Source organism: Coregonus lavaretus, assembly GCF_964263955.1.
Source record: "Coregonus lavaretus genome assembly, chromosome: 21".
Classification (NCBI taxonomy): Eukaryota; Metazoa; Chordata; class Actinopteri; order Salmoniformes; family Salmonidae; genus Coregonus; species Coregonus lavaretus.
The window spans coordinates 5,434,024-5,460,207 of NC_140008.1; the positions used below are offsets into that span (position 1 = coordinate 5,434,024).

At 40.6% G+C, this 26,184-nt stretch overlaps 2 protein-coding genes, 1 long non-coding RNA gene and 1 pseudogene across 4 annotated transcripts in view; 2 read left to right on the forward strand and 2 right to left on the reverse strand.

The window, feature by feature from the left end:
- LOC311148715 (solute carrier family 15 member 5-like) overlaps positions 1–26,184 on the reverse strand; it is a 202,049-nt pseudogene that overhangs the window by 57,406 nt on the left and 118,459 nt on the right. The gene's annotated exons all lie outside the window — the stretch shown is intronic.
- Positions 6,219–11,338, forward strand: LOC311148654 (uncharacterized protein; the record flags this gene model as incomplete). The annotated part of the gene is made up of 7 exons (XM_084185641.1): positions 6,219–6,969; positions 7,071–7,121; positions 7,221–7,292; positions 7,935–8,309; positions 8,802–8,873; positions 10,398–10,763; positions 11,256–11,338. 7 exons carry the CDS (start codon positions 6,219–6,221, stop codon positions 11,336–11,338), a joined length of 1,770 nt encoding a protein of 589 aa, XP_084041767.1.
- Positions 13,043–14,056, forward strand: LOC311149212. The gene is made up of 3 exons (XR_014615010.1): positions 13,043–13,116; positions 13,793–13,861; positions 13,956–14,056. It is a non-coding gene; the product is annotated as an uncharacterized lncRNA (long non-coding RNA).
- On the reverse strand, positions 17,314–18,532 carry LOC311148655 (E3 SUMO-protein ligase ZBED1-like; the record flags this gene model as incomplete). Its single annotated transcript, XM_084185642.1, has 4 exons — positions 17,314–17,480; positions 17,573–17,651; positions 17,806–17,909; positions 18,232–18,532. 4 exons carry the CDS (start codon positions 18,530–18,532, stop codon positions 17,314–17,316), a joined length of 651 nt encoding a protein of 216 aa, XP_084041768.1.

Consider the following 26,184-nt stretch of genomic DNA (forward strand, 5'->3'; position numbering starts at 1 on the left):
GGAGACAAACGCGTGGCCGACGTGTGACGGTGGCTGTGTGAGAAGCACGCCTGTATCTCTCACATAACTAGAATGACTGTGATGAGTGTGGTGGAAGGAGTCAGGCGCAGGAGGGTAATCACCGAATACAGAGTTTATTCCTACGTTGACACACAAATGCGCTCCAATAGCGATCAACGAAACAGGCACAGGGCAAACTAACATCCCTGGCAAATACACTGTAACGGAATCCAATAATACATAGGCACAGGGGGGAAATCTACCCTGGCAACACAATGTTATGAGTAGCTCCACCGAGCTACACTACTCTCACCATTAACAATCACCCACAAGGACAAGGGGGTAGAGGGAACACTTATACACTGACTAATTAGGGGATAGGAACCAGGTGTGTGTGATTGACAATACAAGACAATTGTGATGATGATTGGGGCAGCAGTGGTTAGTAAGCCGGTGACGACGAACGCCGAAGCCTGCCCGAACAAGGAGGAGAGGCAGCATCGGCCGAAGTCGTGACAATGACATTCACTTTCTACGATCTCTCTCCCTCTCTGCTCTGATAAAATGAGTTTAAATGTATTTGGCTAAGGTGTATGTAAACTTCCGACTTCAAATGTAACTAGAATGAGATTCACTTTCTATGATCTCTCTCCCTCTCTGCTCTGATAGACAGGAGCCTGAACTCTCATCTCTCAAGCGTTGCACTTCATCATTTATTTAGACTATGCTGTAGGCCACCAAAATATTTGATCAACTTCCAAATATTGTTTTACAAAAGAGAGAGAGAGAGAGAGAGGCTTTTGGCAGGAGTGCATCGGCCATCACCAGTGAGGGAGCTGTGCATCATTGGGTGAGTCAGTGAAACTGGAAAGCATTGTTAGGACTATAATTTCCTCCTCATATTGTAGCCTACAATATGTGTCTCCACACACCTAGGCCTAGGCTATTGATGGATTCAAGACAAGGTCGTTTTTATTGATCTCTGATTCTCAGTTTGTCAGTGTAGCCTGCCATTTCGATCATTTGTGTGGTATTAACAAATACTCTACCAAAGTCTCGTCATGTAAAATGACATAGAATTGCATGAAATGCGTTTATAAAAGGCCAACATTTTCTCGGCCATTATGCTATTAAAAATGTCCCCCATGTGTACAACTTCTGGAAGTGCCTCTACTCTACTGCTCTATGCCACTACGCAAATGTGATGATATGAATGCAATGCTTTATTATAAAGGATATGTATATTTTAATGCATTCCAGTACCTCAGATCCCCCAGGTCACCACCCTCTCGTGCTCACTGTTTGTAAAATAAGGTGCAGGACGGCAGATTAATTCCCTTCAGTGATATTACTTGCTGACACGTTTTGGAGAAAGCTTCTTCGTCAAAGCACTATTGTAAACAGGGTTAGAATGTTACAAATACACATTGACATTGAAAGGGAAGCATGATTATAGATTCATATTTTAAATCCTCAGAATTCATACAGTATGGAACACAATGTAGAAGACATAGACATATCATTACATACAGTATAGAACACCATATAGAAGACATAGACATGTCATTACATACAGTATAGAACACCATATAGAAGACATAGACATATCATTACATACAGTATAGAACACCATCTAGAAGACATAGACATATCATTACATACAGTATAGAACACCATCTAGAAGACATAGACATATCATTACATACAGTATAGAACACCATCTAGAAGACATAGACATATCATTACATACAGTATAGAACACCATATAGAAGACATAGACATATCATTACATACAGTATAGAACACCATATAGAAGACATAGACATATCATTACATACAGTATAGAACACCATCTAGAAGACATAGACATATCATTACATACAGTATAGAACACCATATAGAAGACATAGACATATCATTACATACAGTATAGAACACCATCTAGAAGACATAGACATATCATAACATACAGTATAGAACACCATCTAGAAGACATAGACGTATGTAGTTCTGTCCTTGAGCTGTTCTTGTCTATTAATGTTCTGTATTATGTCATGTTTCATGTTTTGTGTGGACCCCAGGAAGAGTAGCTGCTGCTTTTGCAACAGCTAATGGGGATCCTAATAAAATACCAAATATCAAATACACCAATAAAGACAATAATGTAAGGTTTTACATTATTTTCAATGATCAGTCAATACATACACTATTCATTTCACCTACAGTACATTGTATCCATTTCAAGTCCCCCCTCCCCCATTGTAGCTAATTATCTATAAAACATTGTACAGTTTTACAACCACGTATTACTTATTATGGATGGTTATAGTTAGTGTCATAGCACATAGGTTTAAGGCATTACACAATTCATTAAAAGCATTATACATATGTACTTCATAGAAACTGTTACATACTATAGGCTATAAATCACCTATCTGTCCCTAGATGTCTCAGTCGGAATATATTAGTAGCATATATCTTTGCACTTAATACCCAGTTTATCTTTTGACACTTACCGACTTTGAACGGGTGATGTATACTGCCTGAAACGCGTTTTTTATTGGCCGGAATCTCTTTCCATGTCAGAATCACACGGTTTAACAATACTTCGAAGACGCTGTTTTTCAGGAGGAGTTGGGATGCCAATAACCTCGGTTGTTTTTCCATGTCTTCACCAATAAGTCACCGCACTAGGTGACTTAGAGAGCGTATCAATGTTATCTTAATCTAAGCATTTCTTTAGTAATTTATCGGGTTACTGAGACCCATTCTCTACACAAGGAAACAATGTTGCTGTTTTCGACTGCCACAATTGGATAGCGGATTCTCCATTCACCAAAAGGGGACGGGCTGAAATTATGGTTGACGTCACGACGCATTCCAATTTTGGTGCTAGAGAAAGAGGCTTTGAGATGAGCTTGTTCATAAATAATATAATTGGTCATTTAGCAGACGCTCTTATCCAGAGCGACTTACAGGAGCAATTAGGGTTAAGTGCCTTGCTCAAGGGCACATCGACAGATTTTTCACCTAGTCGGCTCGGGGATTAGAACCAGCGACCTTTCGGTTACTGGCACAACACTCTTAACCACTAAGCTACCTGCCGCCCGTTCAGAGAGCAAATATTTCAATAAAATAAAATATAATTAATATGATTGTAGGCCTATGTGTATATTTGTAAAATAAATACAATTAAATTGTTATGTATTTTAAAAACGTCAGAATGACACTCAAACGGACCATTATTATTATACACAAAAAAAAAAAATGTATGCACGCATGACTGTAAGACGCTTTGGATAAAAGTGTCTGCTAAATGGCATTTTATTTTATTTATTTATTTTATTTATTTCACTTTCATGTTAGGCCTACTACTTCTGTCCAATAGAGATAGATAGAGGACTCTAGTGGCCAAAAGCCTGATCGTTTTAGCATGGGCAGCACCATTGAGGACTTTCACCATTTTGAAGTAGTGAACTGTATGGGACTTCCTAGGGGTTAAGGAAGGATCACAGAATTCCATCCAGGTCACCAAGAGGGATCAGCCAATGAATTATACTTGTGAGCAAACATTCCATAACTACAGGTGGCAGTAAATCGCCAACCTTGGCATTATATCTGTTCAAACAACACACTCCAGGTGGCAGTATGCACCCTTTCAGTTTGTTTACCAACTCATAAAAGTAGTAGTAGAAGAAAATGGACTACTTCAAAATGGAGATGGCCTTAATGGCAGTGCCCGTGCTCTCACAGACGCCATAATGGGACAGATACCATGATGCCATGTCTATCTAAGTCTATGTTCTATCCAGCACTTATAGTCTTTGATTTTGTGCCATAGGTGCACAAAAAATTAGTTTTATTTTGACATGAGGTAAGCCGAGAGGAAGTGGGTCTACAACAGACCCACGTTTGTAAAGTCTGTTCAATAATATTATCCTTTAGATATTTTGTCTCAAATTACCCCTCTCATAATGACCAACCGCCCTGCCCACCGGCACATTAAGTTTAAATGGAATTGTATTTAACTTCTGGCTTCCCACGGACTGTTGTTGTGCAACCGAGTACATTTGAAAGCAACGCTAGTGTGTGTTCTGTAAATACAGCTTATTTGCTAAAAGTAACTAGTACATTGGGTGCAGTAGGTCTTTAGAGTCTCCTGGAGGTGGTTTGTAAATCTTCCCTAGCGTGAGGTAATTTTTTTCTTATTTCTCTGGACTCTCGTTTGAGGTCAAGCAGGTCATAAACAGTTTCTCTGTATTGTAAAATTATGCTTTTGTTAATTCCATGAAGTTTGGACGTTGAAAGGGATTGAATTTATTTCTCACAAAATGTATTGCTGCAAAGCAGATCAATCTATGTGCTAGTTAGTCACTGCAGTAGATCATTCAAGAAAACAACGTCTTCAATGGCCAGTACTGTATAATCAATGATCTCACTAACAAAGCATCATTGGTTTAATTGGAACACAACACATCTCTGTTATGTAGTGGCTGTGTGAGCAATGACAGCTTTGTCAGAGTCCCATTACAATGAACTGGGAGTCTGTAGTTGTACATAGTGAAGCATTGAGGATGAGTAGAATGCCATCTTGGAGTGATGTCATAATGGGGTCATAAGAAGATAGAATCCTCTTGCCATTAGGCTAGAATCTTAGGTGGGAGAACATTCAGAGAGAAGGTTAGTTGGAGAAAGTCATCATATTGGTAAGTCATGTTTCTAAATTGTTCCTAAAGTTAAGGTGAATCTACTATAATGGAGAGGACGGTTTTAGGCAAATATGATAGAATTTCATATCACTTTGCGTAGCCTACTGCGAGTATCAAATTCCTGTCTTATGTTTAAATGAATATTTTCATGGTTAAGTATTGGTATGCATTCATTTATCTAAACTGATTACTGTATAATCTAGATTACCGAACCTGAGAGTGATTTCTGATGAGATTGAATTGATTAGTACTGTCTTAAAACACATTTAACAGCATAGTGTACTATACTATAAACATTTTTGAAAAGATTTACACAAAATCTATAGTATAAAGAGAAGTTTGCATAATTGGTTGGTCACACCTTGTTTAGTTTGGATACAGGGCTGTTTTATGGTGAGATGCAAAATAATGTGTTAGAGGCACTAGAAATGTAGGCATTGATGAAAGGCACCGCATAGGCTAAAAGGCTTTAATAGTAGTTTGAATGGCTATAGGGACACTGAGAGGTCATGTTTATTGGACATACTGTCACTATAATCACAGGATGCATAGCCGCGGGAAGTAGTTGTCACGATCGTCGGGAACAGAGGAGGACCAAGGCGCAGCGTGGAATGCGAACATATTTATTAATTGATGATCACACGAACAAAAACAAAACGAAAACGTGACGTCCCTGGTTACATTCACAAACCAACACGGAACAAGAAACCACACCAAATGAATGCCTAACGGCTACCTAAGTATGACTCCCAATCAGAGACAACGAGCTACAGCCGTCTCTGATTGGGAGCCACCCTGGCCAACATAGATATACAAAACCAGAACAAACACAAATGAAAACTCACACCCTGGCTCAACATACTAGAGTCCCCAGAGCCAGGGCGTGACAGTACAGAGTGGAGGACAGAGGAGCCTCTTAAAGAAGAAGTTACAGGTCTGTGAGAGCCAGATATCTTGCTTGTTTGTAGGTGACCAAATACTTATTTTCCACCATAATTTGCAAATAAATTCATTAAAAATCCTACAATGTGATTTTCTAGATTTTTTTTTCTCAATTTGTCTGTCATTGTTGACGTGTACCTATGATGAAAATTACAGGCCTCTCTCATCTTTTTAAGTGGGAGAACTTGCACAATTGGTGGCTGACTAAATACTTTTTTCCCCCACTGTAAATGTAAATTCTGTCAATTTGGAATTTACGTTAAGGTCAAATTAATCTTTGGCAATTGGGTAAAAAATTAATGTGGAACTGTTAAAAGTGATTTGCTTAATTTCTTTTGATGCCGATGCTGTCTTTAGGTTGTTTAAGGATTTGTTTTCCATTAGCAGCATCCTGTAGGTTGCTAACATTTAGGAACTCTCTTTTAGAGCTCATTCGTATTGGAAGTGCACAGTTTTGGTCAAGGCGACTTGCATGTTGAGGTGGGCCTGCTGAGGAAGGAGGTGGGCCTGCTGAAGCAATTGGCCTGTATGGGGGAGATGAGATGGATAGAGAGACAGTCTCTGGAGATGAATAGAGAGATTGTGTTGAAGGAAGTGGAGAGGGACAGACTTGAGAGGATGAAGAGGGAGGAGAAGAAGGAGCATGCAAAAATAAATCAGATGAAGGATGAAGAGTTGCTGTTGATGGATATTAGAATGAGGGAAAGGGAGAGAGAGATGGAGGAGGAAAGGAGGAGGTTAATGGAGAAATCTGAGAGGCAAAAGTTAGAGAAACAGATGGCGCTCCAGAAGAAAAGACAGGAGGAGAGAGACAAGTGGGAGATATCTGAAAAGAAGAGAGTGGAGGAATGGAAAGAGTTTTACTGGAAGGAAGAAGAAAACCGAAAGGAAGATGCATGGATGAAAGCAGAGAGGAAGGCAAAGAGAAAGGTGGAAGAAGCAAATAGAAAGGTGGAAGAAGCAAAGAGAAAGATGGAAGAAGCAAAGAGAAAGGTGGAAGAAGCAAAGATAATGATGGAAGAAGCAAAGAGAACGGTGGAAGAAGCAAAGAGAAAGGTGGAAGAAGCAAAGAGAAAGGTGGAAGAAGCAAAGAAAAAGATGGGAGAAGAACAACAGATGCTGAAAAAGCAAGCCAGGCTAACGGAGACCCTGAGCGATAGAAAAAGAAGAGACGGGGAAGAGAGAAAGGAAGATGAAAATAAGTGTGTGAAGGAAGCAAGGGAAGGAGACAGGAGAGAGCTCCTGAAAGAAAAGAGACTAAGTGCAGAAGAAAATATGACACACATGGAGAAACAAATGAGAGAGCTGGAGGTCAAAGGTAAAAAGGAGAGGGAATAGACAGAGAATAAAGTGTGATATGTGAGGTTAGCTTCAACACCTTAACTTATACTGTCTGTTTCCCAACTCCCTCTCTCCCAGATTCCTCCATCTTCTCAGCTGGTGCTGAGGTCAAACAGACCCAGTGCAAAGGTCATCTTAGTTTACAGTTCTTTTGTACATTGAAAGTGTTATACAACTGCACACATGGAGTGTGGTATTAACATCCTCCATTTTCCTTTGTCTTGTCAGATGTCTCCATGGTTACTGCAACTGAGTCAAAGACTCTGAACCCTCAGAAGGACCAGCCAGCAAAGTGCAAAGGTAAAGACCAGGGCCCGGTTTCCTGATAGCGATGGAACTTAAGCTTACTAGTGTTTTAACGATGTATCGTTTTTATAATGGCCGAAGATGTAAAAAATTACAGACAGTGTAGCCTACAAATAGAAGTAAATTGACTGAACATGAAATTGATTTCAATATGATTGAAATATAGGCCTATACAGCCTACTGGATTTATTTTCTAATGCAGTCATCTCGGTTTTCAGTTGAAGCATATTTTTATCCTTCGCTTGTTGAATTGCAAAGATATTGGCAACTTTGTATTTGTAGTCAACTTCCTGCCAAAGTTATCGTCAGTCACAGAGAGACAGATAAACAGCTTGATTCTATGTTTAGCAGATGTCTTCTGTGTAGAAAGTGACGCGGAAGGGCAAAAAAGAATCTAACAACGCATTTAGCTGTCTGATATCAGTGGAGTTTTCTGGTTGAATCACCCTTCTTTCCACCCAATTTTGTTTTTATGTGATGACGTTGAATCAACATCTCTCTCTCTCTCTCTCTCTCTCTCTCTCTCTCTCTCTCTCTCTCTCTCTCTCTCTCTCTCTCTCTCTCTCTCTCTCTCTCTCTCTCTCTCTCTCTCTCTCTCTCTCTCTCTCTCTCTCTCTCTCTCTCTCTCTCTCTCAGAATTCTCTGTGTTTTCCACGAGCAGTCAAGGCGTGGCCAAGGTCCCCCAGGTTCTGCAGGTCAAAGTGAGTAATAAAAGTGAGAGTGTCCAAAAGAAAGATGGGAATGACAAAGTAACAGCGCCAAAGACAGAGGCAGAGCTCCTTATGGACAAATTTGAGAGGATGGCAGAAGAGGAGAGAATTTGGCCTTGTCAGAAGGATAGGAGAGATAAAGACCAGGCCAAAGAGATAGAGGGAAAGAGAAAGGATAAGGAGGTGCTGTCTAAAGAAGAGCAGCGCAGGCTGAGGAATGAGAAGGCCTTACAGGAACACCTGGACAGGGTAAAGAATCCGGAATTGACAGGCAAACAGACCAGACAACCACAATGTAAAGGTAGGACCAGGCAAAGTGACAATGGACTCAAACACAAAACATTTCATTCTCTGTGGTTTAAAAGCAAAGAGCACCATCGTGCTCTCCCTAAAGTTAGGTTGGTGTGTAAAACCCTTAAATTCAAATAAGCAATAAAGTGTGATGGTCCGCACTCAAAAAGATGTCGCAGAAAGCTGACGTCATTTTTTTTGTTTTTGTTTTTGTCTTTTTCACTGCATGAGGGATAGCGTACACAGATGTTTCTGCTTTGCATCCTTCAGGGTGGTTTAGCATCACGTTGTACTCAGACGATGCCATCTTAATCCCCATGGGGAGGCTAATAAAACTGTATTACATTTAAGTAACAGCAGTGTATCTCACTAAGGTACTGAGTTATGTGTGACTACTCCTCTGGTGCATTGAAACAGCCTATAGGACTTAACTCTACTTTTACTGCTGTGTGTTATTGTCCTATCAAATCTCCATTCATATATATTCATTTTCTGTCCTTAGATTACTCTATTTTCACTGCATCAGGGCTAAAGAGCAAGGACCCGTATGATCAACAGTCAGCAAAATGCAAAGGTAAAACATGAAGGGGATAGAGAGGGACAGACTTTTCACAAAGTATTTGATGACACAGTGCAAAGATAAAAAGGACGAGAGATCTAGAGAGAGGGAGACAAAAAAGGACAAGAGAGAGAGACAGAGAGAGAGACAGAGAGAGAGACAGAGAGAGACAGAGAGACAGAGAGAGAGACACAGAGAGAGAGAGAGAGACAGAGACAGAGACAGAGAGAAACAGAGAGAGAGAGACAGAGAGAGAAACAGAGAGAGAGACAGAGAAAGAGAGAGAGAGAGAGAGAGAGAGAGAGAGAGAGAGAGAGAGAAAGAGCGAGACAGAGAGAGAGAGACAGAGAGAAATTCATTATTAGAGAGCGGACCCCATACTTCACTGCCATATAGAGCACTTGGTTCTATAACTGATTGAGCCAGATTCTAATTGGAATTTCGATTTTAATATTCCTTTTAATGGCTCTTCTTGCTTTGTCTCTGAGCTCATTCACAGCCATGTGAAAGCTACCTGTGTTGCTGATATTTAGTCCTAGATACGTGTAATTTTTGGTGTGTTCTAATAGAACTGTGTCCAAATAGAATTTATATTTGTCATCCTGATTTCCTGACCTTTTTTTGGAATATCATTATATTCATTTTTTTTTTGATTAACGGTCAGAGCCCAGGTCTGACAGAACCTGTGCAGATGATCTAGATGCTGCTGTAACCCCTCCTAAGTGGGAGACAGTTGCATCAGGTCATCTGCATACAGCAGACACTTGATTTCAGTGTTGTGTAGGGTGAGACCAGGTGCTGCCGATTCTTCTAATGTTTTTGCCAATTCATAGAGGTTAAATAGTGTTGCACTTATTGGGCAGCCCTGTTTCACTCCACGTCCCTGAGAGAAGAAGTCTCGGCTTGTTGCCGATTTTAAGTTGTTTTTAGTGTACATTGATTTAATAACATCATATGTTTTCCCTCCAATACCACTTACTATTCGTTTGTAATAAAATACCTTATTGCAAAATTGAATCAAATGCTTTCTTGAAGTCTACAAAACACGAGTAGATTTTGCCTTTGTTTTGGTTGACTTGTTTGTCAATTAGAGTGTGGAGGGTGTAAATGTGGTCTCTCTGTCTCTCTCTCTCTCTCTCAATTCAATTTCAATTTAAGGGCTTTATTGGCATGGGAAACGTATGTTAACATTGTCAAAGCAAGTGAAGTAGGTAGTAAACAAAAGAGAAATAAACAATAAATATTAACAGTAAACATTACACTCAGAAGATCCAAAAGAATAAAGACATTTCAAATGTCATATTGCGTCTATATACAGTGTTGTAACGATGGGCAAAGAGTTCAAAATTCTTTGTGGGTCTGTGTAATCTGAGGGATTCCACCTAATTTTTTGGGCAGTGCCTACGGCGGCCTCTCTCAATAGCAAGGCTATGCTCACTGAGTCTGTATATAGTCAAAGCTTCTCTCTCTCTCTCTCTCTCTCTCTCTCTCTCTCTCTCTCTCTCTCTCTCTCTCTCTCTCTCTCTCTCTCTCTCTCAGATTTCTCTGTGTTTTCCACGAGCAGTCAAGGCGTGGCCAAGGTCCCCCAGGTCAAAGTGAGTAATAAAAGTGAGAGTGTCCAAAAGAAAGATGGGAATGACAAAGTAACAGCGCCAAAGACAGAGGCAGAGCTCCTTATGGACAAATTTGAGAGGATGGCAGAAGAGGAGAGAATTTGGCCTTGTCAGAAGGATAGGAGAGATAAAGACCAGGCCAAAGAGATAGAGGGAAAGAGAAAGGAGGAGGAGGTGCTGTCTAAAGAAGAGCAGCGCAGGCTGAGGAATGAGAAGGCCTTACAGGAACACCTGGACAGGGTAAAGAATCCGGAAAGGACAGGCAAACAGACCAGACAACCACAATGTAAAGGTAGGACCAGGCAAAGTGACAAGGGACTCAAACACAAAACATTTCATTCTCTGTGGTTTAAAAGCAAAGAGCACCCTCGCGCTCTCCCTAAAGTTAGGTTGGTGCGTAAAACCCTTAAATTCAAATAAGCAATAAAGTGTGATGGTCCGCACTCAAAAAGATGTCGCATAAAGCTGACGTCATTTTTTTAGTTTTTGTTTTTGTCTTTTTCACTGCATGAGGGATAGCGTACACAGATGTTTCTGCTTTGCATCCTTCAGGGTGGTTTAGCATCACGTTGTACTCAGACGATGCCATCTTAATCCCCATGGGGAGGCTAATAAAACTGTATTACATTTAAGTAACAGCAGTGTATCTCACTAAGGTACTGAGTTATGTGTGACTACTCCTCTGGTGCATTGAAACAGCCTATAGGACTTAACTCTACTTTTACTGCTGTGTGTTATTGTCCTATCAAATCTCCATTCATATATATTCCTTTTCTGTCCTTAGATTACTCTATTTTCACTGCATCAGGGCTAAAGAGCAAGGACCCGCATGATCAACAGTCAGCAAAAAGCAAAGGTAAAACATGAAGGGGGATAGAGAGGGACAGACTTTTCACAAAGTATTTGATGACACGGTGCAAAGATAAAAAGGACGAGAGATATAGAGAGAGGGAGACAATAAAAGGACGAGAGAGAGAAAGAGAGAGAGACAGAGAGAGAGACAGAGAAAGACAGAGAGACAGAGAGAGAGACACAGAGAGAGAGAGACAGAGACAGAGATAGAGAGAAACAGAGAGACAGAGAGAGAAACAGAGAGAGAGACAGAGAAAGAGAGAGAGAGAGAGAGAGAGAGAGAGAGAAAGAGCGAGACAGAGAGAGAGAGACAGAGAGAAATTCATTATTAGAGAGCGGACACCATACTTCGCTGCCATATAGAGCACTTGGTTCTATAACTGATTGAGCCAGATTCTAATTGGAATTTCGATTTTAATATTCCTTTTAATGGCTCTTCTTGCTTTGTCTCTCAGCTCATTCACAGCCATGTGAAAGCTACCTGTGTTGCTGATATTTAGTCCTAGATACGTGTAATTTTTGGTGTGTTCTAATAGAACTGTGTCCAAATAGAATTTATATTTGTCATCCTGATTTCCTGACCTTTTTTTGGAATATCATTATATTCATTTTTTTTTAGATTAACGGTCAGAGCCCAGGTCTGACAGAACCTGTGCAGATGATCTAGATGCTGCTGTAACCCCTCCTAAGTGGGAGACAGTTGCACCAGGTCATCTGCGTACAGCAGACACTTGATTTCAGTGTTGTGTAGGGTGAGACCAGGTGCTGCCGATTCTTCTAATGTTTTTGCCAATTCATAGAGGTTAAATAGTGTTGCACTTATTGGGCAGCCCTGTTTCACTCCACGACCCTGAGAGAAGAAGTCTCGGCTTGTTGCCGATTTTAAGTTGTTTTTAGTGTACATTGATTTAATAACATCATATGTTTTCCCTCCAATACCACTTACTATTCGTTTGTAATAAAATACCTTAGTGCAAAATTGAATCAAATGCTTTCTTGAAGTCTACAAAACACGAGTAGATTTTGCCTTTGTTTTGGTTGACTTGTTTGTCAATTAGAGTGTGGAGGGTGTAAATGTGGTCTCTCTGTCTCTCTCTCTCTCTCTCAATTCAATTTCAATTTAAGGGCTTTATTGGCATGGGAAACGTATGTTAACATTGTCAAAGCAAGTGAAGTAGGTAGTAAACAAAAGAGAAATAAACAATAAATATTAACAGTAAACATTACACTCAGAAGTTCCAAAAGAATAAAGACATTTCAAATGTCATATTACGTCTATATACAGTTTTGTAACGATGGGCAAATAGTTCAACATTCTTTGTGGGTCTGTGTAATCTGAGGGATTCCACCTCATTTTGTGGGCAGTGCCTACGGCGGCCTCTCTCAATAGCAAGGCTATGCTCACTGAGTCTGTATATAGTCAAAGCTACACTCTCACTCACACACTCTCATACTTTTTATACTGGCCCCACGTGGGAATCGAACCCACAACCCTGGTGTTGCAAGCGCCATTCCATAACAACTGAGACACACTAGGCTCTAAATAACAGCGATGATGTATATTTCCAATCTCTCTCTCTCTCTCTCTCTCTCTCTCTCTCTCTCTCTCTCTCTCTCTCTCTCTCTCTCTCTCTCTCTCTCTCTCTCTCTCTCTCTCTCTCTCTCTCTCTCTCTCTCTCTCTGATGGTATTAACATCCCCCATTTTCCTTTGTCTTGTCAGATGTCTCCATGGTTACTGCAACTGAGTCAAAGACTCTGAACCCTCAGAAGGACCAGCCAGCAAAGTGCAAAGGTAAAGACCAGGGCCCGGTTTCCTGATAGCGATGGAACTTAAGCGTACTAGTTTTTTAACAATGTATCGTTTTTATAATGGCCGAAGATGTCAAAAATTACAGACAGTGTAGCCTACAAATAGAAGTAAATTGACTGAACATGAAATTGATTTCAATATGATTGAAATATAGGCCTATACAGCCTACTGGATTTATTTTCTAATGCAGTCATCTCGGTTTTCAGTTGAAGCATATTTTTATCCTTCGCTTGTTGAATTGCAAAGATATTGGCAACTTTGTATTTGTAGTCAACTTCCTGCCAAAGTTATCGTCAGTCACAGAGAGACAGATAAACAGCTTGATTCTATGTTTAGCGGATGTCTTCTGTGTAGAAAGTGACGCGGAAGGGCAAAAAAGAATCTAACGATGCATTTAGCTGTCTGATATCAGTGGAGTTTTCTGGTTGAATCACCCTTCTTTCCACCCAATTGTGTTTTTATGTGATGACGTTGAATCTACTTTTCTCTCTCTCTCTCTCTCTCTCTCTCTCTCTCTCTCTCTCTCTCTCTCTCTCTCTCTCTCTCTCTCTCTCTCTCTCTCTCTCTCTCTCTCTCTCTCTCTCTCTCTCTCTCTCTCTCTCTCTCTCTCTCTCTCTCTCTCTCTCTCTCTCTCTCTCTGATGTCTCTATATTTGCAGCTGGGAAAAATCGCTTGGCTACATTCTTGAAAACCCTTGTGTGCAGAAAAACGAAGGCATAATGCATAGGTAAGAGAGGAGAATGTTAAAGCTGATGACTGAAGTTTGTTTGACACACAGTATTACATGATTCTAACAATGATACCTTTTTGTATTTTTTCAGCTCCTGACGTTTTCCTTGCTAACAAGTGACCTCTGCAATTTTACAAATATTTTCTGAAATTCATTCTCATTCTTTCCCTTGTTTTCTATATCCATTTCTATATAAAATTCTTCAAGCATTATAAAATAATAAAAATAATTTTAGCATCAAATGTTTGTGTGTGCACATTCTTTTTAAGGGTCAGGTCAAGACGAATTCTTTGTTCTGTGTTTTGCTAGAGAGAAACTGTATGGATATTAGCCCAGATTCCTAACCTCTAGTTTTTGCCAAGACTTTCAAAAAAAAATTGTCACCAGCCTTAGATTCTCAACAATTATTTTGTCGCATTAGACTTGAAAGATATGCTAAGAGAATTGAGCGTGCCAGAGAAAATGGTCTCTAATGGTCTCTAATGTATCCACAGTTTTGTACTCAAAGCATTCTTTCTCTCTTTAGATTGTCACAGATGGTTGTGGCCATAGAGCTCGCCAGTTTGTAGTCCTAAAAACTGGAAATGAAACCTCATTCACAGATAGGGGTCTACCTCTGCCTGAGCACCTGCCCTTTGCCCTCCCACTCACAAGTGCCCTTTTGGTGGTATATTTATACTTTTTTGTATACAGTTTTTGCCATTGTTGTTCTAAACCCACTGTCCGCAAGTTGTCGTCAAGTTCCCCACATCCCACCCCCACCCCATCCATGGTTGGTTGCGCCTGTTTCCCAGTCTGCCCTGTATGGAGATTGTACCCGTCCAGTATCCAAACATGCATGGCTTGAGATGTATATATCTCCCTCTCTCTCTCTCTCTCTCTCTCTCTCTCCCCCCCCCCCTCTCTCGCCCTCTCTCTCTCACCCTCCCTCTCTCTCTCGGCCTCTCTCTGTCTCTGTGCATGCCAATACATCAGCTTAATGGAGATACAAGTCAAATGCATATATGTCAGCATGAATACATATTCAAACACATATTCTCAGCTGGATAATGCTGTGGGATAGTGCCCTCTAGTTCAGGATGTGATCAATAATCCAGTCATTGCACAGTCTATTAAAGAAGGTGTATATAGAAATCAGCCACAGGGCTGTCTGCCTCACAGACATTCTGAGTACGTACCGTATGTTATTGAGAAATAGGTTCTGGGGGATCCTTGCCAATTGGATGAGGAGACAAAGAAAGGAGACCAGGAAAAGAGACTAGGAAAGAAAGTCAGCTCCCATTGCTGGGACACATCACGAGACATGAACCCTGATGTCAAACGTACTCTTAGATGGCTGTTCTCTCTCCATACAAGCTGTGAGGGTCGGCATGAAAGCTCAGCTGAAATGAACAGGATCAGATATGCCCCCGGTTGCCAGATTGAAGGTTGCCAGATTGACGGTTGGCAGATTGACGGTTGCCAGATTGAGATTTACAAAAAAATGCCCTGGCTCATCTATCCAGACTAGGGGGTATTTCTCCTGAGCTTCCTCCTCAGAAGTGTGCATTCACACACTTGATACAGCATAGCCTAGATATCTTCATTTTCATTTCATGAGGGAGTTGGGGAATGCTTCTGGTATTGTGCATTTGTTGCTTAAGACGGGGTATGTTATAAGATGTGTGTTTGATGCCATTTTTTGTTATTCTGTAAATGTCTGGTTAGCACAGATACAACTTAGTAGTTGTATAGTAATAATAACAGATACAACAACTCCCACGTGGAGTTCCAGGTCTCAGGCAGCCTCTGGAATTGCCGTTCTGCTGCCAACAAGGCAGAGTTCATCTCAGCCTATGCTACCCTCCAGTCCCTCGACTTCTTGGCGCTGACGGAAACATGGATTACCACTGAAAACACTGCTACTCCTACTGCTCTCTCCTCGTCTGACCATGTGTTCTCGCATACCCCGAGAGCATCTGGTCAGCGGGGTGGTGGCACAGGAATCCTCATCTCTCCCAAGTGGACATTCTCTACTCCTCATCTCTCCCAAGTGGACATTCTCTCTTTTTCCCCTGACCCATCTGTCTATCTCCTCATTTGAATTCCATGTTGTCACAGTCACTAGCCCATTCAAGCTTAACATCCTTGTCATTTATCGCCCTCCAGGTTCCCTTGGAGAGTTCATCAATGAGCTTGACGCCTTGATAAATTCCTTTCCTGAGGATGGCTCACCCCTCACAGTTCTGGGTGACTTTAACCTCCCTACGTCTAGCTTTGACTAATTTCTCTCTGCCTCCTTCTTTCCACTCCTCTCCTCTTTTGACCTCACCCTCTCACCGTCCCCCCCTACTCACAAGGCAGGCAATACGCTTGACCTCATCTTTACTAGATGCTGTTCTTCTACTAATCTCACTGCAACTCCCCTCCATGTCTCCGACCACTACTTTTAGGGGTGTAACGATTCGTTTTAACAACGATTCGATTTGTATCACGATTCGTGGTTGTCGATACGATTCAAGGATGATATTGGTTCATTTAGAACGACACGATCCGAAATTATTCAGTGACTTGAAATCGATTCAGTAACCTTTTAGCCAAAAAATTCAACCAGTGTGATTGAAATAAATACCTGGATACTGGACAGTGCAGGTGAAGTTTCCTAGATTCCTGTTTCTTGTAATGGAATCAGGTATCAATTAATTATGAATATAAATAAACAAGTAAACAACAATGAATGGCAAATGCATTCACATTTTATTTGAATAAAGTGCAAACAACACTTTAGGTTGAATTAACAGGAAGTTAAAATTGTCTGATCTCATTTTCAATATTCAATACATTTTCAATAAAAGTACAGTAAGTGCAACCAACATTTCAACAGTAGGTTTACCTGCTACTTCTGCTTTTGTTTTTCAACATAAAAATATTACAATATTAATATCAAAAATAAAGTGCAACCAACATCTCTTCAGGTTGAATTAACAGTAGGTTTACCTGCTACTTCTGCTTTTGTTTTTCAACATAAAAATATTACAATATTAATATCAAAAATAAAGTGCAACCAACATCTCTTCAGGTTGAATTAACAGTAGGTTTACCTGCTACTTCTGCTTTTGTTTTTCAACATTACAATACAAATACAGTATTAATATCAAAAATAAAGTGCAACCAACATTTATTCAGGTTGAATGAGCAGTGGATGAACCTGCTACTACTCTCATTTTTATAAACAAACAATATTCAACAAAAGATCAAGTGTAACCTACTAGGCTACTCTTCAATGACTACAGAATTTCTTTCAAAAATATCAACTGATCAACATGATCTGGCTGCAGAACACTTCTCTGTGCGTTCACTATGTCGCCAGCAGTACTAAAAACTCGTTCTGCTGGCACACTGGTGCCTGGAATGCACAGGTACCGTTTAGCAAGGGTGGAAAGTACAGGTAGCAATTTCTCCTGAGATCTTCACCACTTCATGGCATTTTCAGTCAAAGGCAATGCATCTTTTGCTCGGTACCTTAACACCTCTGCTCTGGCTGTCTCACTTGTGGATTTTCTTTCTCTTTGGGTGAAGGAATCGCCAAACAGTGCATCTAAGGCTTTCTTCCTACAAGGAGGTGACTCATTTGGAGCTACAATATAAGAAATATATTTCAAAATATAGTCATGTTTCTCATTAATACAAAACAACAACAATCTTTTATTGGTATCACATGAAACACACCTGTGGTCTCTTCATTGAATCCTGACAGCTTTGTGCTTGAGCTTCCCTCGTCTTCCTCCTGATTTCCCATTGCTTGCATCTATTGATGTAAGAATGTGTGAACTGTTCAAATTTCTGCTCTGTAATACTGCACACATAAATTTAGAGGAAGATAAAGAACAGATGAGATTTGAGAGAGGACAAATGAAAGGGGAGAAGAGAAAAGAGCAGAGGAAAGAGGAGAGAAGAGTTACCTGGTGGGACACTTCTGCCTCAAAAACCAGTTTTGTGTAGACCTGTTCTCTGTCCTCTTTTTCCAGGTAGGGCAGTTCTTTAAATCGCGGGTCCAACGCTGATGCTGTTTAAAGAACAAGAATATTGCATTCATTGCATTATTAAATTAAGTTGACCTGAAATTGCAAGTGATGACCACCTCCTCATACACAAAATAATCAGAAGATTAAACTTTAGTATGTTTAAAAGAAATGTGGCACAGTGATGATGTAAAGCCACCATGAACTAAGAATTGTATTGCAGATATCTTGTTTACTTTTCCATATGAAAAAACAACTCAAATTCAAACTTGAAAACGCAAAGGTGTGGCATTTTACAAATTAATACAGTCTAATAACCTAAAATATTAACCAAGTTGATTTTAATTAAGACTCCAAATTAATTACCTATGTTGAGAGCATCTTGGGTGCCTCTGTAGCGTGTGGAGAGGTCACTGGCCATCACCCTCTTAATCTCTGCAACCAGGGTTGAGTCGTCTTCGCATGGCTGTAGGTGTTTCAGCAGTTTTGCTTGAAGAGGAGCAATTACAGAGAGAGTTGGCTGGTCTTCTTCACACATCACAGTGGTTGCCATTTTGACAGGACCCATCAACTGAACAATGTCATCCATGTTGGCAATATCACTCTCACTCAGCGTGCTTACATCTGTGACCCCCTTTCGTAGATCCTTGGACATCAGAGTTGCCATTATAGCTGGCTGTTGTTCCAAAAAACGTTCAAGCATTTCGAATGAACTGTTCCATCTGGTGATTTATGTCTTGGATCAGTTTATGTTTTGGTAAATCCATCAGAGTTTGTTTTTCCTGTAGGGCGTGACATGCAATCGGGCTGCGGTGAAAATATCCAACAATTTTTCGCACTTTCCCCCAACAACCTGGAAGCACGGTCCACCCCCAATCCCTTCTGCGAGGCAAGGTTGAGTGTATGTGCGAAGCAGGTAATGTGTGGACTGAACTGGGCTTCTGCACCGGCCACAATCATATTCCTGGCATTATCTGTGACGATGGCAGGATTCTTGTCGTAGATTTTCCACTCCATGCAGGCTTCACGCAGTAACGCGCCAATATTTTTACCAGTATGGGCTTCATTTAAAACTCTGGTTAGCAGAACAAAGGTCTTCATTTTCCACTCCGGATCAATGTGATGAGAGGTAATTGTCACATTCCCTTGATTTGAGCATGACGTCCAGCCATCTGTCGTTATCGCTACTCGTTCAGCTTGAGAAAGCAACAGCTTCACATCATTCTTAGTACTTTCGTACAATGCAGGAATAACCTTTTCTGAGAAGTGTGGTCGGCTTGGTATTGTGTACCTTGGCTCCAATGTTTGAATCATTTCACAGAATCCCGGATTTTCAACCACACTGTAGGGTCGCATGTCTTTGCAGATAAACTTGGCAATTGTTGCCGTGATGTTTTTCGCCCGAGCTGAGTTTTGGCCTAGTCTCTGACTAAACATGCAGGCGAGACCTGAGGCTTCTGCAGAGTTGACTTTACCTTTCGCTGCTGTAGCAGCGGGAACGCTGCAAGAGGTGCCTGGACGGTCGGTGTTGTGTGAAATCCCATGGCGCCTTAGTAGGTGGTTGGAGAGATTTGTCGTGTTGCCGTTGTACTTTACTTGACCTTTACATATCCTACAAACAGCGAGCAACTTATTTAGAACATCTCCGTCTTTGCAAAAGCCAAAGTGTTTCCACACACTGGACCGCAATGGTGGCTTGATAATTTTCGCTCGTCGGCTTCTCCTCTGTCGTCCGCCATGCTATGTTTTGTTGTCTTTGCGCCTTTGCGCTGCTGCTGGCGCGGGGCGATGACGTCACGGATAAGCAGACTGAATCGAGTAATGTTTAAAGCCTTTATCATTAAAAGTGCTAAGAAAAAACATCCATATAAAGTCTGACGTGCTTAAATCCAATGGGTTATTTCCTAGTATCGATTCAATCGATTTATTACATTTTAAAACGATGTTAGATTGATATATGTTGTCCAAAAGGCCAACTCGCCGAGCGATGTAGTTGGATCATAGGACTATAAATCGATACATCGTTACACCCCTAGTTATTATATATATTTTTCATACTGGCCCTCATGGGAATCGAAACCACAACCCTGGCATTGCAAACACCATGCTCTACCAACTGAGCTACATCCCTGCCGGCCATTCCCTCCCCTACCCTGGACCAATTGTGCGCCACCCGGTCGCTGACGGCTACGACAGAGCCTGGATTTGAACCAAGATCTCTAGTGGCACAGCTATCACTGTGATGCAGTGCCTTAGACCACTGCCCCACTCGGGAGACTATAGAAAGCAGACAACCTCAATATGGTTCCATTCCTGTAGTTATCAGGACACATGGGGTGTGGAACTATTATCTCCTTTCTAAGTGTGAACTTGTCCACTTCTCTTCATGGATTTAAAAGGAAATGACTGGTATATGTAAACTCCCTCTACCCCATGCCAACACCAATCCAATGCTGTACAATTAATTCCATAGCTTAACATGGGAAATGCTCACTGCCTCCCATAAGAGTCATTGAAGCGTTGGATGAGATAGGACCCTGCCTTCACCAGGGGATATTTGTTGGACCCGTCACAACAGGTGAGGAGGGCCTCATCCTCCAGCTGCCCAAAGAAAAGCCAGGGACTGCCTTGTGCTCCAGTCTCCAGCAGGGGGCAGCAAAACCCTATGGACCTGAAAGGGAAAGTGAGGAGTAAAAACCTAAGGTGAATTTACATTGATGTTTCCATAGAGACCTGAGTCGTATTCACTAGGCACCAAACTGAAGATAATTAGCTGAAACAGGGAGGGACTAACTGAACGAGAAAAGTTTTTGATGTTTGTACTTTTAGGACTTTTCTATTGGTTCCATTACAACAGGCAAACTCAATCAAGCACTGCTTATTAAGTATTCAACATTATTTTAAATAGTATTTGAACGCAGGTCTGTTTCCACATGCAATAAGCCTGTAACATATTGTATGATCTTATGAGGTAAAGGTGTGTCAAATGGAAGGGCAAGTCTCACCACTGAGAGGAAAACATCACTGGTCCACCTCTGCATCAGGTCAGCTATGTTGTCAGTACTGTGCCGTCATTCTGTTACCAAACTTTGCATCTGCGCTGTTCTTCAAGTCAATATGTTTTTGTTATTTTTTGTGTATATATTGTTAAAAGTAGTCCTTGTGCATAAAGGTGTAAGGTTTGTTTAACTTTGCAATTGTAATACCTTGCTAAAACCAAGTATAGAGTTTATTTGTTATAATTCATTGGTATTAGATTTAAAAGGTGATCGAATAGCTCCTGATTTGTAATGTCATTAATGCATTTCTTTTGAAGCAATGTTTAAAAAAAATGTACAAGTGAATAGGTTGGTTTATTTTTAAGTTTAAATTTCCCACGTATCTCGTTAAAGTTTTGACCAATGAGGTAACTTGTTAAGTTGTGGCCAATGGGAGAGTGGACTGGTTGCTGGGGGAAAAAAAGAGAGGGAAAGGTTGAAAGAGGAGAGACGTTAGTGGGGTTGGTGAAGGAAAAAACGACCAAAGGAAACGATAAAGATAAAACAAAACCATACCTACAGAGTTTTATAAAGGGAAATCCTGATTTTATTTTTATAAGAAAGTGTTTATTAGTTCGTTAAGAAAGACCTAGTAGAGACTGAAGCTGCCGTCACATTGTGGAGACATTCGACATCCTAGAGGTTAGCCTAGCATCGTGCAAGACTTGGAGAGAATTGCTGGTGACGATCAGTTCGGGTTTCCAACGGATGTCTGTTGCTGCTACGGATTACTGGCTGCATTGATAGCTGTGTTCGTTGTGGATCTTGTGAGGACACCTGCACGGAACTACTATATTTTGCTGAGGCATTATCTACAAGTAGTGAGTAACTACAAATGTGTGGTGGACTTCGGGACTTTATGTATGTCGTCATTTTTTTTGAGCTCCAACGCGCGCCCAGGGTTTAAGCAAGCTTGCAAATAATTTGGACATGGGTTGTGGAAAAATCATTGGGGTTTATAATTTTTATTTCTTTTGATGTGATACATTGAACATTTGATTAATATAGATATTGAACCTTATGTCTGTTGTATTGGTGGAGTCATTTACTGTTTCAGTTTCATTTAATGCATGGGAAAGTATGTCCTTATACCAATAACCAAGTCTATAATCATTCTATCTGAAGTTAATACCCTATTTGTCATTCACCCTAGCAAGTTTACAATAGGGATTCTTATTGGAGATGTCCTTCTCACCTAATATCCCATGCTGTTCAGATATTCTAAATAAGGTAATATCTTGAGAGTCAAATTCGAGCCTGGTGAGAGGGTTACACAATCATTAGTTTTTGTTTGACATACATTTTAAAGTGAAAAATCTGAGTGTCAGTGTCACTCTATTACCATGGAACTTCAGTTTTACATTCCTAGGACTGAGCAGCCCTTCACCCAGGTGTGATTGTACATAGATAACCCCCTGAGAGAGAGAGAGCGCTGTACTCACTCCCTATGTGTCTGTCTGCACTCAGGAAGACCTCAGCCTCCAGGCCCAGACTGTAGGCCATCACATGGAGCACCCGGAGACACAGGTCCTTACAGCGCAAGAAAAACGACGACTGGATCTCACAGAATCCACTCACTCCTTCCCACAATGGCCATTTCTATAGACCAGGAAGAGTTGTGTAAGGACAGTGAAATCAGAGCTATATACAATACAGGATAAAGAAGATGACATGTTTTGACAACTTTAAATGTATTCTAATTTGTGGCCTGGTGAGTTCTGTTCCAAGATGGAGGTCTATCAGAGTGGTTGAACTCTGTATATGGGTCAGAGTGAGGTCAATCACTTTGTACCTTGACCTTAACACTGATAGCAACAACAACCACCACAGAGAAGTTGGCTGTGTCTACATCTGTCACAATAAAGAGAGAGACAGGTTGTTTACTATGACTGGATGAAGGGATGCAGTGTTGAAGGCTTCCTTTTGGTCTCCTGGTCTCTTGGGATTTAATCTGTGAATACAGAGAGATAGTCCTAACCATTCAATCAATGTACAGAACAAACAGTCATCATTAACACTATACAGAGTGGAGCCTATGGATATAATATATTATCTTATAATATAGTAGAATAACTGTTTTGACATGAAAGCACAGCCAGATGATTTGACTTGACAGTGTGTCTCTATACCTCAGTCTCTGAAGACACCCAGCAAAGATTAGGATTATTAGAGAAGCTTTTCCTGCTGAAAGGCAGTTTCATTTCATCTGGTTGCAGAAAACAATTCATTGGATATGTTCATAACCCCGTCCACCTATAAGATGTGGGGGGTTTCTGTCTGACTAAGAAGATATACAAAGAACTGATTGTGAAACGTCTTCTCTTTTTAGTCCTAGATATGGCTAGGGTTAGGGTTACTGCTGAATGTAGTAACTCTAACCCTGACCCTAGACCTAACAGTAATAACCACACTAATGTAAAGTGATATAACGTCTTGTCTTAGTGTTGTGGGAACTAAGTTAAATCTGTTAGATAGGTAACTCTTGGTGCCACATGGTGCCACAGAGTCTGAATGCCAAGGATTCCATTATCTCGAGGGAGCTTACTAGGGTTTATCTTAGAATGATTGATAGATGGAATATACTGACTTGGGGTACAAGGTAATAACATCAGAGTGGGGAGTGCCCATTGATGGTTACCAGATGTTGTTGAAGAAACGTGTAACATGAAATATATAAACTGAGAGATTTCCTTTGTCCAGAGTTCGGATGACGAGAGGCAAAGCACGTGCCGTTTGTTATACGAACCCGGTACCGTAATCAATTAAATACTTTGCATCAACTCTCCATCTAAGTGTTAAATATCTTCTTGCATCATGAATTACTTGATACCAGAGGAACTCGTCATAACAGATTGGCGTCTAAATGAACAGGATGCAGTTTACAGCTGAAATAACAGGTAAGCAGACTTTCATTATATTGATTGTCAAATTCTGCTTATCTGTGGTAAAGCTGAGATGTAACGAACGTTTAAAATTCAATATATATTTTTTTAGGGGAATAGATAAGTGGTTTTCAAGTATGTAAACATATGTAAGGAGAAATATCAAATTAGACAATGACATGGTGCTATGATTCAAAATAGGGTGTGTTCAGAGTAATGAGTAAAAAAGCAACAGAGAATAAATGAGTGGGTGCAGGACTTCCCTTAATGTGTAATGGCATTATAAACAGAGTGGGCGCAGGACTTCCCTTAATGTGTAATGGCATTATAAACAGAGTGGGCGCAGGACTTCCCTTAATGTGTAATGGCATTATAAACAGAGTGGGCGCAGGACTTCCCTTAATGTGTAATGGCATTATAAACAGAGTGGGCGCAGGACTTCCCTTAATGTGTAATGGCATTATAAACAGAGTGGGTGTTATTCCATTATGTTTAAAGTACATTATAAAAAGATTGGGCGCAGGTATCCCTTAGTGTATAGAGACATTATAAAGAGATAGGTTACGGGCCTTTGGTGTGGTAAATCATCATAAAAAGAAGTACAGAATTAGTCCTTTGTGAATTACTCAAAACGAGCATGTTGAATCATGGCACCAATGACAAAACAGGCAAACAACATTTTAATAAAGATCAAGTTGGGGATTTGATTCAAGTATTTGATTACTAATATTGCATGAACTAATAATAACTATAGCGTCAACTCAGTAGACTGGAATCTGGTGTAGTGTCGAGAACGATGCTGAGATGCTGTGATGACAAGAAATCCGCTGACACTGTCCTCGATTATAATAGTTTATTACATCTTTACTTTCAGCGTCAATTTACAGATTTCTGCAGACATCTGGAGAACAACTGGCCCCAATCTCTGATATGTTGTTACCTCCGTCCTTTGTCCCAACCAAGTATATATATGTTTTAGGGTGCCCCTATATAAATGCTCTCCAGATGCTTCCACAAGCTGAGTCAACTTCCTCTAACAACCTTTGCAAACGTCAGCAAAGTCATAAATTGTCTAGATACTACACTGGCAAGACAATCACAAGAATAAATCAGAGCTTCGTTTAACTCGAAGAGAGAGAAAGGAAATGACGAAATTATTACAGACAAATCAGTATTTTAAACAAGTCTGTACTAAAAGTATCAAAAATCAGAGAATGGGCGAATGGATGTTAAGTAAATTAGGATTTGTCTATGGGGAACCACATCTCAGTGATGTAGCAGCATGGACCGATAATGAGTATCCTCAAGAAGGGATTTTTAAAAGGGATCAATTACAGATAGCGTGAAAATATATAATTGACAATATCGCCGTAAACAACACGAAATGGGATTTAGATGATATGAAAGAGGCGTATAAAGCAGGCGATTTAATGAGCGCACGATGACCTGGAAATATAATTAATTAGGAGAAAAAATCTGCTAACGAAGTTAAGTAGTGGAATGGAACAACATCGGCTATTTTATGAACAAACAGCAGAAAGTACTTTTAATCTGAAGGGTGCATAATAAATTAAATAAATGTGTATGATAATTTGATATAAGTTTGGATAAGAAGTTTCGATATATCACAGAGTTAGGTCATAGAATATCAAGGAGTGGTATGGAGAGCGTGAGGTTATTTTAGAGAGTTGTGGAAAAGTCAGTATTTTCTGGGAGGATCCCATGACAGGCAGGGCAGGGTCCTGGAAACTACAGTCTGTTTTTTGGTTCCGCTGGGAGTATGTTTGGAGAAGTTGATTTGTGTCGATTGAGAATCGTTTAAAAAAAAGAAGGGATTGTTTGATGTGAGTACCTAAGGATTTCTAACGTTCTATATGGATTATGTGAATATATGAAAATGTTGGCCCTGGGTTCCTCCTAATGCAAGACAATGCTAGACCTCATGTGGCTGGAGTGTGTCAGCAGTTCCTGCAAGAGGAAAGCATTGATGCTATGGACTGGCCCGCCCGTTCCCCAGACCTGAATCCAATTGAGCACATCTGGGACATCATGTCTCGCTCCATCCACCAACGCAACGTTGCACCACAGACTGTCCAGGGGTTGGCGGATGCTTTAGTCCAGGTCTGGGAGGAGATCCCTCAGGAGACCATCCGCCACCTCATCAGGAGCATGCCCAGGCGTTGTAGGGAGGTCATACAGGCACGTGGAGGCCACACACACTACTGAGCCTCATTTTGACTTGTTTTAAGGACATCAAAGTTGGATCAGCCTGTAGTGTGGTTTTCCACTTTAATTTTGAGAGTGACTACAAATCCAGATCTCCATGGGTTGATACATTTGATTTCCATTGATCATTTTTGTGTGATTTTGTTGTCAGCACATTCAACTATGTAAAGAAA